The sequence below is a fragment of the Oncorhynchus mykiss genome, unplaced genomic scaffold (genome assembly GCF_057628025.1).
Source record: "Oncorhynchus mykiss isolate SJ-2025 unplaced genomic scaffold, ASM5762802v1 scaffold98, whole genome shotgun sequence".
Taxonomy (NCBI): domain Eukaryota; kingdom Metazoa; phylum Chordata; class Actinopteri; order Salmoniformes; family Salmonidae; genus Oncorhynchus; species Oncorhynchus mykiss.
The window spans coordinates 2,267,501-2,280,000 of record NW_028322097.1 but is presented as its reverse complement, the minus strand read 5'-3'; the positions used below and the strand labels follow the sequence as shown (position 1 = coordinate 2,280,000).

Below are 12,500 nucleotides of genomic sequence, written 5' to 3'. Positions count from 1 at the left end.
GGTCGTCGTCATGACTCTCGTCCAGGTCGTCATCATGACTCTCGTCCAGGTCGTCATCATGACTCTCGTCCAGGTCGTCGTCATGACTCTCGTCCAGGTCGTCGTCATGACTCTCGTCCAGGTCGTCGTCATGACTCTCGTCCAGGTCGTCATCATGACTCTCGTTCAGGTTGACCTTTTGGTCGTCATGACTCTCGTCCAGGTCGTCATCATGACTCTAGTCCAGGTTGATCTTTTGGTCATCATGACTCTCGTCCAGGTCGTCGTCATGACTCTCGTCCAGGTCGTCGTCATGACTCTCGTCCAGGTCGTCGTCATGACTCTCGTCCAGGTCGTCGTCATGACTCTCGTCCAGGTCGTCGTCATGACTCTCGTCCAGGTCGTCGTCATGACTCTCGTCCAGGTTGACCTTTTGGTCGTCATGACTCTCGTCCAGGTCGTCATCATGACTCTCGTCCAGGATGACCTTTTGGTCGGCATGACTCTCGTCCAGGTTGTCATCATGACTCTCGTCCAGGTTGACCTTTTGGTCGTCATGACTCTCGTCCAGGTCGTCATCATGACTCTAGTCCAGGTTGACCTTTTGGTCATCATGACTCTCGTCCAGGTCGTCATCATGACTCTCGTCCAGGTTGTCATCATGACTCTCGTCCAGGTTGACCTTTTGGTCGTCATGACTCTCGTCCAGGTCGTCATCATGACTCTCGTCCAGGTCGTCATCATGACTCTCGTCCAGGTCGTCGTCATGACTCTCGTCCAGGTCGTCGTCATGACTCTCGTCCAGGTTGTCGTCATGACTCTCGTCCAGGTTGTCGTCATGACTCTCGTCCAGGTTATCATCATGACTCTCGTCCAGGTTGACCTTTTGGTCGTCATGACTCTCGTCCAGGTTGACCTTTTGGTCGTCATGACTCTCGTCCAGGTTGACCTTTTGGTCGTCATGACTCTCGTCCAGGTTGACCTTTTGGTCGTCATGACTCTCGTCCAGGTTGACCTTTTGGTCGTCATGACTCTCGTCCAGGTTGGCCTTTTGGTCGTCATGACTCTCGTCCAGGTTGATCTTTTGGTCGTCATGACTGTCGTCCAGGTTGACCTTTTGGTCGTCATGACTCTCGTCCAGGTTGACCTTTTGGTCGTCATGACTCTCGTCCAGGTTGACCTTTTGGTCGCCATGACTCTCGTCCAGGTTGACCTTTTGGTCGTCATGACTCTCGTCCAGGTTGACCTTTTGGTCGTCATGACTCTCGTCCAGGTTGACCTTTTGGTCGTCATGACTCTCGTCCAGGTTGACCTTTTGGTCGTCATGACTCTCGTCCAGGTTGACCTTTTGGTCGTCATGACTCTCGTCCAGGTTGGCCTTTTGTCGTGAAGCATGGTGGTGGCAGCATCATTCTGTGAAGGACTGGGAGACTGGTCATGATGGAGGAAACCTGGCACCATCCCTACGGTGAAGCATGGTGGTGGCAGCATCATGCTGTGGGGAACTGGGAGACTAGTCATGATGGAGGTAAAGATGAACGGAGCAAAGAACAGAGAGATCCTTAATGAAAACCTGCTCCAGAGCCCTCAGACTGGGGTGAAGGTTCACCTTCCAACAGGACAACGACCCTAAGCACACAGCCAAGACAACGCAGGAGTGGCATCGGGACAAGTCTCTGAACGTAAAGGGTCTGAATACTTATGCAAATGTGATATTTTGTATTAAATTCTTAATAAATTAGCAAAACAACTCTAAAAACCTATTTTTACATTCATTATGAGGAATTTTGTGTAGATTGATGAGGGGAAAAAATCTATTTAACCCATTTTAGAATGAGGCTGTAACGTAACAAAATGTGGAAAAAAATCAAGAGGGTCTGAATACTTTCTGAACCCACTGTGAATCTACTTGAAAATCTGTGGCCAAACCTGAACACGGTTGCCTAGCGATGAACAAGCGCCCATTTGACAGAGCTGGAAGAACGTTGCATTCACCAGGTGTGAAAAACATCTCCAAGACTTGACCCAGAAAGAGGCAAATGGCTGCCGAATGTGTTTCCACAACGTATCGACTCAGGGGTGTGAAGACTTACGTAAAAACACTTCCTGTATTTCATGTTCAATAAATGTGCGAACATTTACCTAGAAATGTTCACTTTGTTACTATGGTGTATTGTGTATAGATGGGTGAGATATTTTATTTAAGCCATTTTGAATGTAGGTTTTAACAGCAAAACGTGAAATAGGTCAAAGAGTCTGAATACTCCCAGAAGGGACAGGAAGTACCAGAACCAATTCAGCAGTGGGACACATTCCTCCTCTCCCAGAAGGGACAGGAAGTACCAGAACCAATTCAGCAGTGGGACACATTTCTCCTCTCCCAGAAGGGACAGGAAGTACCAGAACCAATTCAGCAGTGGGACACATTCCTCCTCCCCCAGAAGGGACAGGAAGTACCAGAACCAATTCAGCAGTGGGACACATTCCTCCTCTCCCAGAAGGGACAGGAAGTACCAGAACCAACTCAGCAGTGGGACACATTTCTCCTCTCCCAGAAGGGACAGGAAGTACCAGAACCCATTCAGCAGTGGGACACATTTCTCCTCTCCCAGAAGGGACAGGAAGTACCAGAACCCATTCAGCAGTGGGACACATTTCTCCTCTCCCAGAAGGGACAGGAAGTACCAGAACCCATTCAGCAGTGGGACACATTTCTCCTCTCCCAGAAGGGACAGGAAGTACCAAAACCAATTCAGCAGTGGGACACATTCCTCCTCTCCCAGAAGGGACAGGAAGTACCAGAACCCATTCAGCAGTGGGACACATTTCTCCTCTCCCAGAAGGGACAGGAAGTACCAGAACCAATTCAGCAGTGGGACACATTCCTCCTCTCCCAGAAGGGACAGGAAGTACCAGAACCCATTCAGCAGTGGGACACATTTCTCCTCTCCCAGAAGGGACAGGAAGTACCAGAACCAATTCAGCAGTGGGACACATTCCTCCTCTCTCAGAAGGGACAGGAAGTACCAGAACCAATTCAGCAGTGGGACACATTCCTCCTCTCCCAGAAGGGACAGGAAGTACCAGAACCAATTCAGCAGTGGGACACATTTCCCCTCTCCCAGAAGGGACAGGAAGTAGCAGAACCAACTCAGCAGTGGGACACATTTCTCCTCTCCCAGAAGGGACAGGAAGTACCAGAACCAATTCAGCAGTGGGACACATTCCTCCTCTCCCAGAAGGGACAGGAAGTACCAGAACCAATTCAGCAGTGGGACACATTTCTCCTCTCCCAGAAGGGACAGGAAGTACCAGAACCAACTCAGCAGTGGGACACATTCCTCCTCTCCCAGAAGGGACAGGAAGTACCAGAACCAACTCAGCAGTGGGACACATTCCTCCTCTCCCAGAAGGGACAGGAAGTACCAGAACCAACTCAGCAGTGGGACACATTCCTCCTCTCCCAGAAGGGACAGGAAGTACCAGAACCAATTCAGCAGTGGGACACATTCCTCCTCTCCCAGAAGGGACAGGAAGTACCAGAACCAACTCAGCAGTGGGACACATTTCTCCTCTCCCAGAAGGGACAGGAAGTACCAGAACCAACTCAGCAGTGGGACACATTCATCCTCCCCCAGAAGGGACAGGAAGTACCAGAACCAATTCAGCAGTGGGACACATTCCTCCTCTCCCAGAAGGGACAGGAAGTACCAGAACCAACTCAGCAGTGGGACACATTTCTCCTCTCCCAGAAGGGACAGGAAGTACCAGAACCAACTCAGCAGTGGGACACATTCCTCCTCTCCCAGAAGGGACAGGAAGTACCAGAACCAACTCAGCAGTGGGACACATTCCTCCTCTCCCAGAAGGGACAGGAAGTACCAGAACCAACTCAGCAGTGGGACACATTCCTCCTCTCCCAGAAGGGACAGGAAGTACCAGAACCAATTCAGCAGTGGGACACATTCCTCCTCTCCCAGAAGGGACAGGAAGTACCAGAACCAATTCAGCAGTGGGACACATTCCTCCTCTCTCAGAAGGGACAGGAAGTACCAGAACCAATTCAGCAGTGGGACACATTCCTCCTCTCCCAGAAGGGACAGGAAGTACCAGAACCAACTCAGCAGTGGGACACATTTCTCCTCTCCCAGAAGGGACAGGAAGTACCAGAACCAATTCAGCAGTGGGACACATTCCTCCTCTCCCAGACATTACCTTGTTGTTCATGAAGGATTGGCTACATTACCTTGTTGTTCATGAAGGATTAGCTACATTACCTTGTTGTTCATGAAGGATTGGCTACATTACCTCGTTGTTCATGAAGGATTGGCTACATTACCTTGTTGTTCATGAAGGATTAGCTACATTACCTTGTTGTTCATGAAGGATTGGCTACATTACCTCATTGTTCATGAAGGATTAGCTACATTTCCTCATTGTTCATGAAGGATTGGCTACATTACCTTGTTGTTCATGAAGGATTGGCTACATTACCTCATTGTTCATGAAGGATTGGCTACATTACCTTGTTGTCCATGAAGGATTAGCTACATTACCTTGTTGTCCATGAAGGATTAGCTACATTACCTTGTTGTCCATGAAGGATTAGCTACATTAACTTGTTGTTCATGAAGGATTGGCTACATTACCTCGTTGTTCATGAAGGATTGGCTACATTACCTTGTTGTTCATGAAGGCTTTGAGGCACTGGATGACTTTATGCTGGCTCTTCTTGTCAGGTTTGTCCTGGCTACAGAGACAACAGACAGAGAGAGTAGCTTCTTGTCAGGTTTATCCTGGCTACAGAGACAACAGACAGAGAGAGTAGCTTCTTGTCAGGTTTATCCTGGTTACAGAGACAACAGACAGAGAGAGTAGCTTCTTGTCAGGTTTATCCTGGCTACAGAGACAACAGACAGAGAGAGTAGCTTCTTGTCATGTTTATCCTGGCTACAGAGACAACAGACAGAGAGTCAGCACTTGCTTTGGCAATGTTAACACGTTTCCCATGCCAATAAAGCCCCTTGAATTGAATTGAGAGTAGAGAGAGAGACAGAGAAGAGGTAAGAGGTAGAGGTAGAGAGAGGTAGGGGGAGGTGGAGAGAGGTACGGGGAGGTAGAGAGAGGTAGAGAGAGGTAGAGAGAGGTAGAGAGAGGTAGAGGGAGGTAGAGGGAGGTAGAGGGAGGTAGAGGGAGGTAGAGGGAGGTAGAGGGAGGTAGAGGGAGGTAGAGGGAGGCGGAGAGAGGTAGAGGGAGGTAGAGAGAGGTAGAGGGAGGTAGAGAGAGGTAGAGAGAGGTAGAGGGAGGTAGAGGGAGGTAGAGGGAGGTAGAGGGAGGTAGAGGGAGGTAGAGAGAGGTAGAGGGAGGTAGAGAGAGGTAGAGAGAGGTAGAGGGAGAGAGAGGTAGAGGGAGAGAGAGGTAGAGGGAGGTAGAGGGAGAGAGGTAGAAGGAGGGCGCAGGAGAGAGAGGAAGGGCGCAGGAGAGAGAGGAAGGGCGCAGGAGAGCACGAAAGCGGGAGAGAGAGTGCGTAGGAGAGAGAGGGAGGGAGAGGTAGAGAGAGGTAGAGAGAGAGGGAGGTAGAGAGAGGTGGAGAGAGAGAGAGGTAGAGGGAGAGAGAGGGAGGTAGAGAGAGGTAGAGGGAGGTAGAGGGAGGCGGAGAGAGGTAGAGAGAGAGAGGTAGAGGGAGGTAGAGGGAGGCGGAGAGAGGTAGAGAGAGAGAGGGAGGGAGAGGTAGAGGGAGGTAGAGGGAGGTAGAGAGAGTGTGAGGGAGAGAGAGGTAGAGAGAGAGAGAGAGGGAGGGAGGGAGGGAGGGAGAGGGAGAGAGGTAGAGAGATAAATGGAGTAGAGATGAGATGAACATTTATATTGAACATGTGATGTTTCTACATTGAGTAAATGCAGTCAGTGTGTTTGTCCGTTCATCCGCCCGTGTGTGTGTGTGTGTGTTCATCCGCCCGTGTGTGTGTGTGTGTGTGTTCATCCGCCCGTGTGTGTGTGTGTGTGTGTGTGTGTGTGTGTGTGTGTGTATGTGTGCGTTCATCCGCCCGTGTGTGTGTGTGTGTGTGTGTGTGCGTTCATCCGCCCGTGTGTGTGTGTGTGTTCATCTGTGTGTCTGTGTGTGTGTGTGTGTGTGTGTGTGTCTGTGTGTTTATCCGCCCGTGTGTGTGTGTGTGTGTGTGTGTGTGTGTGTGAGCATACGGTGTGTGTGTCCTTACTGTTTCTTGTGAAGCAGCTTCTCCAGAATGTCTAGCAGCAGTCCCAGACCCTCGTGGCCAAAACTCTGCACCCAGCTGGGGGGAGAAGGAAAAACAGCTCATAAATAAATAGACCTATTTTTATCCAAAGTGGTCGTTTTAAAACTCATCTATTGGTCACTGAATGGACGAGACCAGAGGCTACTGTACCACCAACTGAATTCTGCTCTGCCCAGAGTACCCCTGATGTTCCCCCTCATGTGGATTTTACCAGGAACCCTACGGTCTCATGAGTCTTCAAGTACCCCCTGAGGATAGACCAAGTACCCCCAGGGATCCTAGTACCCCCTGAGGATAGGCCAGGTACCTCCGGGGATCCTAGTACCCCCTATAGATAGACCAAGTACCCCGAGGGATCCTAGTACCCGTGTAGATAGACCAAGTACCCCCAGGGATCCTAGTACCCGTGTAGATAGACCAAGTACCCCCAGGGATCCTGGTACCCGTGTAGATAGACCAAGTACCCCCAGGGATCCTAGTACCCGTGTAGATAGACCAAGTACCCCCAGGGATCCTAGTACCCGTGTAGATAGACCAAGTACCCCCAGGGATCCTAGTACCCGTGTAGATAGACCAAGTACCCCCAGGGATCCTAGTACCTGTGTAGATAGACCAAGTACCCCCAGGGATCCTGGTACCCCCTGAGGATAGACCAAGTACCCCCGAGTACCCCCTGCTTGGGAACAACTGGACTAGATGATAACTGTATCTGGTCTCAACGAGTGCACTACACAGAACAGAAAGGTTCCATTTGGGACACAAGCCCTACCTACCTATCCAGACTAGACTAGAGAGCTGGATCCATACTAGACTAGAGAGCTGGATCCATACTAGACTAGAGAGCTGGATCCATACTAGACTAGAGAGCTGGATCCATACTAGACTAGAGAGCTGGATCCATACTAGACTAGAGAGCTGGATCCATACTAGACTAGAGAGCTGGATCCAGACTAGACTAGAGAGCTGGATCCATACTAGACTAGAGAGCTGGATCCATACTAGACTAGAGAGCTGGATCCATACTAGACTAGAGAGCTGGATCCATACTAGACTAGAGAGCTGGATCCATACTAGACTAGAGAGCTGGATCCATACTAGACTAGAGAGCTGGGACGCCATGTTAAAAACGCGATGAAAGCCAAACGTCCCTGGAGTGGCTGGCCTGTGTGTGTTTTTATAACCTATTAAAAACGTCAGCACATTCAGACAGGCGGAGGGAGAACTCCTCCCGACGGAACCGATAGTCGAAACACTGAATGGACTAAAACAGGGCTGATCGGAGTCCATTTTAAAATCACATCTCCTTCAAAAGTAAAACAACAAAAAAACCTCTCTCTCCTTTTAGCCCCTCAATCCCCCTGTGGGGCGACACGTCTAATAATAATAATGCTATTCCCTCGTCTAAGATCGAGGAGAAAATAGATGAATTCCCAAAGCTGTTATTTCTCTAAGTTGTTTATTACACATAGCTTAGGCTGTTTGAGCCGGAATATCATGTGTGATTCAGAGGGTTTCAGAGCTGAGGGGAGGACAGACAGGAAGTACAGACAGACATAATCCTGCCTGCTAGGAGGCTGATCCATACTTCTTTCATGTCACTTTCAACTTCTCACAGAGGATTTACCCCGGCGCTTCAAACCTTCAACAACAAACGTGATGGCAGTGTGAGCTCTGTCCCTTTCAGACGTGATGGCACAGTGTGAGCTATGTCCCTTTCAGACGTGATGGCAGTGTGAGCTCTGTCCCTTTCAGACGTGATGGCAGTGTGAGCTCTGTCCCTTTCAGACGTGATGGCACAGTGTGAGCTCTGTCCCTTTCAGACGTGATGGCAGTGTGAGCTCTGTCCCTTTCAGCCCCGGAGGTCTTTAAGTCTGATTCTAACAACCTGATATATGGAGAGCAGCGGCAATTATGTCCACAGAAATAGAAATGGGAAATAGAGGAGAGGAGAGGAGAGGAGAGGAGAGGAGAGGAGAGGAGAGGAGAGGAGAGGAGCGGAGAGGAGAGGAGAGGAGAGGAGAGGAGAGGAGAGGAGAGGAGAGGAGAGGAGAGGAGAGGAGCGGAGAGGAGAGGAGAGGAGAGGAGAGGAGAGGAGAGGAGAGGAGAGGAGAGGAGCGGACAGAACAGAGCAGAATGTGAATCTACATTTAATGACGCACATGAAGGAAAATACGCTAATTACAATATTGATGTTTCATTAAAAAAACATAGGACTTCTGACATAACAGGAGGCGTTGAATTGTTTTATTTCCTCGGGCCCTGAATCAGGTCAAGGAGAAGGGCCAGTAATGGATAAATCAACAGAGCGAAGGATCGAGTGTTGGAGGAACGGAATCAGCAGCAGACACTTTACTCTCCCTGCTACGAGGAGGAATCTGATCTCCATCCCTCCCTCTATCATCAGCCTCTCCTTCCACCTACCCCCCTCAGAGGGAGGGCCATCAGCCTCTCCTTCTACCTACCCCCCCAGAGGGAGGGCCATCAGACTCTCCTTCTACCTACCCCCCCACCCAGAGGGAGGGCCATCAGACTCTCCTTCTACCGACCCCCCCACCCAGAGGGAGGGCCATCAGCCTCTCCTTCTACCGACCCCCCCAGAGGGAGGGACATCAGCCTCTCCTTCCACCTACCCCCCCAGAGGGAGGGCCATCAGCCTCTCCTTCCACCTACCCCCCCAGAGGGAGGGCCATCAGCCTCTCCTTCTACCTACCCCCCCCCAGAGGGAGGGCCATCAGCCTCTCCTTCTACCTACTCCCCCCCAGAGGGAGGGCCATCAGCCTCTCCTTCTACCTACCCCCCAGAGAGAGGGCCATCAGCCTCTCCTTCTACCTACCCCACCAGAAGGAGGGCCATCAGCCTCTCCTCCCACCTACCCCCCCAGAGGGCCATCAGCCTCTCCTTCCACCTACCCCCCCAGAGGGCCATCAGCCTCTCCTTCTACCTACTCCCCCCCAGAGGGAGGGCCATCAGCCTCTCCTTCTACCTACCCCCCAGAGGGCCATCAGTCTCTCCTTCTACCTACCCCCCCAGAGGGCCATCAGTCTCTCCTTCCACCCCCAGAGGGAGGGCCATCAGCCTCTCCTTCTACCTACCCCCCAGAGGGCCATCAGTCTCTCCTTCCACCCCCAGAGGGCGGGCCATCAGCCTCTCCTTCTACCTACCCCCCAGAGGGCCATCAGCCTCTCCTTCTACCTACCCCCCCAGAGGGCCATCAGTCTCTCCTTCCACCCCCAGAGGGAGGGCCATCAGCCTCTCCTTCTACCTACCCCCGAGAGGGCCATCAGCCTCTCCTTCCACCTCCAGAGGGCGGGCCATCAGCCTCTCCTTCCACCTCCAGAGGGAGGGCCATCAGCCTCTTCTTCCACCCCCAGAGGGAGGGCCATCAGCCTCTCCTTCTACCTACCCCCCAGAGGGCCATCAGCCTCTTCTTCCACCCCCAGAGGGAGGGCCATCAGCCTCTCCTTCTACCTACCCCCCAGAGGGCCATCAGCCTCTCCTTCTACCTACCCCCCCAGAGGGCCATCAGTCTCTCCTTCTACCTACCCCCCCAGAGGGCCATCAGCCCCCCACCCCTCCCCCCCTTTAGGCCCCCCACCCCTCCCCCCTTAAGGCCCCCCACCCCCCCACCACCCCTCCCCCCCTTTAGGCCCCCCACCCCTCCCCCTTAAGGCCCCCCACCCCCCCCCCACCACCCCTCCCCCCCTTTAGGCCCCCCACCCCTCCCCCCTTAAGGCCCCCCACCCCCCCCACCACCCCTCCCCCCCTTAAGGCCAACACACCCCCCCCACCCTAAGCCCCCCCCCCCCTAAGCCCCCCCCCCCTCAACCACAAAGACCAGGGAGGTTTTACAACGCCTCGCAAAGAAGGGCTCCTATTGGTCGATGGGTAAAAAAAACAATAACATTGATCAACCCTTTGAGCCTGGTGCAGTGATTAATGACAATCTGGATGGTGTGTCAATACACCTTAAAGCTCAACTAAATATCATCCCAGGACAAACTGGTTGACAGATCGATATTCCGGCACCACGTGAACCTCTTCAAGTCAGAAAGACCATCATGCTTTTGGGGAAAGAGGATCATTCTGTACATGTATTAAAACTGAGAGTTTAACCAATTCCTGTCCCCTTGATGAAGGAGTCCGGGCTCCTACCCAAATAAACATTGATGACGACACAATCTAAAATATAATTTCCATCTCCAGAAATTATCCAAATAACATTTAGGTCAAAAATGATGTTAAATCGATTTTCATATTAGACCACTCTTCTAGCCAATGGGCACTAAGGAGCTGTCGCCCAGCTGATGAAACCCCTATATAATATACATAGACAGAAGCATGGAGTTTGTCCATCTATATTAACACCACTGGCACATCCTGATTGTTGTCATTATTAATTAGTATTATTTTATTATAAATATATTTATTTACATTCAACACAGACCCCAGACCTGTCTCATTCAGCACAGACCCCAGACCTGTCTCATTCAACACAGACCCCAGACCTGTCTCATTCAACACAGACCCCAGACCTGTCTCATTCAGCACAGACCCCAGACCTGTCTCATTAACATTCAACACAGACCCCAGACCTGTCTCATTAACACAGACACCAGACCTGTCTCATTCAACACAGACCCCAGACCTGTCTCATTCAACACAGACCCCAGACATGTCTCATTCAACACAGACCCCAGACCTGTCTCATTCAACACAGACCCCAGACCTGTCTCATTCAACACAGACCCCAGACCTGTCTCATTCAACACAGACCCCAGACCTGTCTCATTCAACACAGACCCCAGACCTGTCTCATTCAACACAGACCCCAGACCTGTCTCATTCAACACATTCCCCAGACCTGTCTCATTAACATTCAACACAGACCCCAGACCTGTCTCATTCAACACAGAACCCAGACCTGTCTCATTCAACACAGACCCCAGACCTGTCTCATTCAACACAGACCCCAGACCTGTCTCATTCACCACAGACACCAAACCTGTCTCATTCAGCACAGACCCCAGACCTGTCTCATTCAGCACAGACCCCAGACCTGTCTCATTCAACACAGACACCAGACCTGTCTGATTCAGCACAGACCCCAGACCTGTCTCATTCAACACAGACCCCAGACCTGTCTCATTCAACACAGACCCCAGACCTGTCTCATTCAACACAGACACCAGACCTGTCTCATTCAACACAGACCCCAGACCTGTCTCATTCAGCACAGACCCCAGACCTGTCTCATTCAGCACAGACCCCAGACCTGTCTCATTCAGCACAGACCCCAGACCTGTCTCATTCACATTCAACACAGACCCCAGACCTGTCTCATTCACATTCAACACAGACCCCAGACCTGTCTCATTCACCACAGACCCCAGACCTGTCTCATTCAACACAGACGCCAGACCTGTCTCATTCACCACAGACCCCAGACCTGTCTCATTCACCACAGACCCCATACCTGTCTCATTCAGCACAGACCCCAGACCTGTCTCATTCAACACAGACACCAGACCTGTCTCATTCAGCACAGACACCAGACCTGTCTCATTCAGCACAGACCCCAGACCTGTCTCATTAACACAGACCCCAGACCTGTCTCATTCAGCACAGACCCCAGACCTGTCTCATTCAACACAGACCCCAGACCTGTCTCATTAACATTCAACACAGACCCCAGACCTGTCTCATTAACATTCAACACAGACCCCAGACCTGTCTCATTCAACACAGACCCCAGACCTGTCTCATTCAACACAGACCCCAGACCTGTCTCATTCTACACAGACACCAGACTTGTCTCATTCTACACAGACACCAGACCTGTCTCATTCAGCACAGACCCCAGACCTGTCTCCTTAACACAGACCCCAGACCTGTCTCATTCACATTCAACACAGACCCCAGACCTGTCTCATTCACATTCAACACAGACCCCAGACCTGTCTCATTCACCACAGACCCCAGACCTGTCTCATTCAACACAGACACCAGACCTGTCTCATTCAACACAGACCCCAGACCTGTCTCATTCAGCACAGACCCCAGACCTGTCTCATTCACATTCAACACAGACCCCAGACCTGTCTCATTAACACAGACCCCAGACCTGTCTCATTCAACACAGACCCCAGACCGGTCTCATTCTACACAGACACCAGACCTGTCTCATTCTACACAGACACCAGACCTGTCTCATTCTACACAGACACCAGACCTGTCTCATTCAGCACAGACCCCAGACCTGTCTCCTTA

The 12,500-nt window shown here is 51.4% G+C and overlaps 1 protein-coding gene across 2 annotated transcripts in view; it reads right to left on the bottom strand.

Moving 5' to 3' along the window:
* The window catches only part of LOC110517682 (protein diaphanous homolog 3), a 269,486-nt gene that overhangs the window by 62,976 nt on the left and 194,010 nt on the right, over nucleotides 1-12,500 (bottom strand). For both annotated transcript variants that reach the window (XM_090228750.1, XM_090228751.1), the window contains exons 6-7: nucleotides 6,195-6,269; nucleotides 4,660-4,729 (exon numbers count right to left, since the gene is read on the bottom strand). In XM_090228750.1, coding sequence (XP_090084876.1) covers nucleotides 4,660-4,729; nucleotides 6,195-6,269 — 145 coding nt within the window. The remainder of the gene's footprint in view (nucleotides 1-4,659; nucleotides 4,730-6,194; nucleotides 6,270-12,500) is intronic.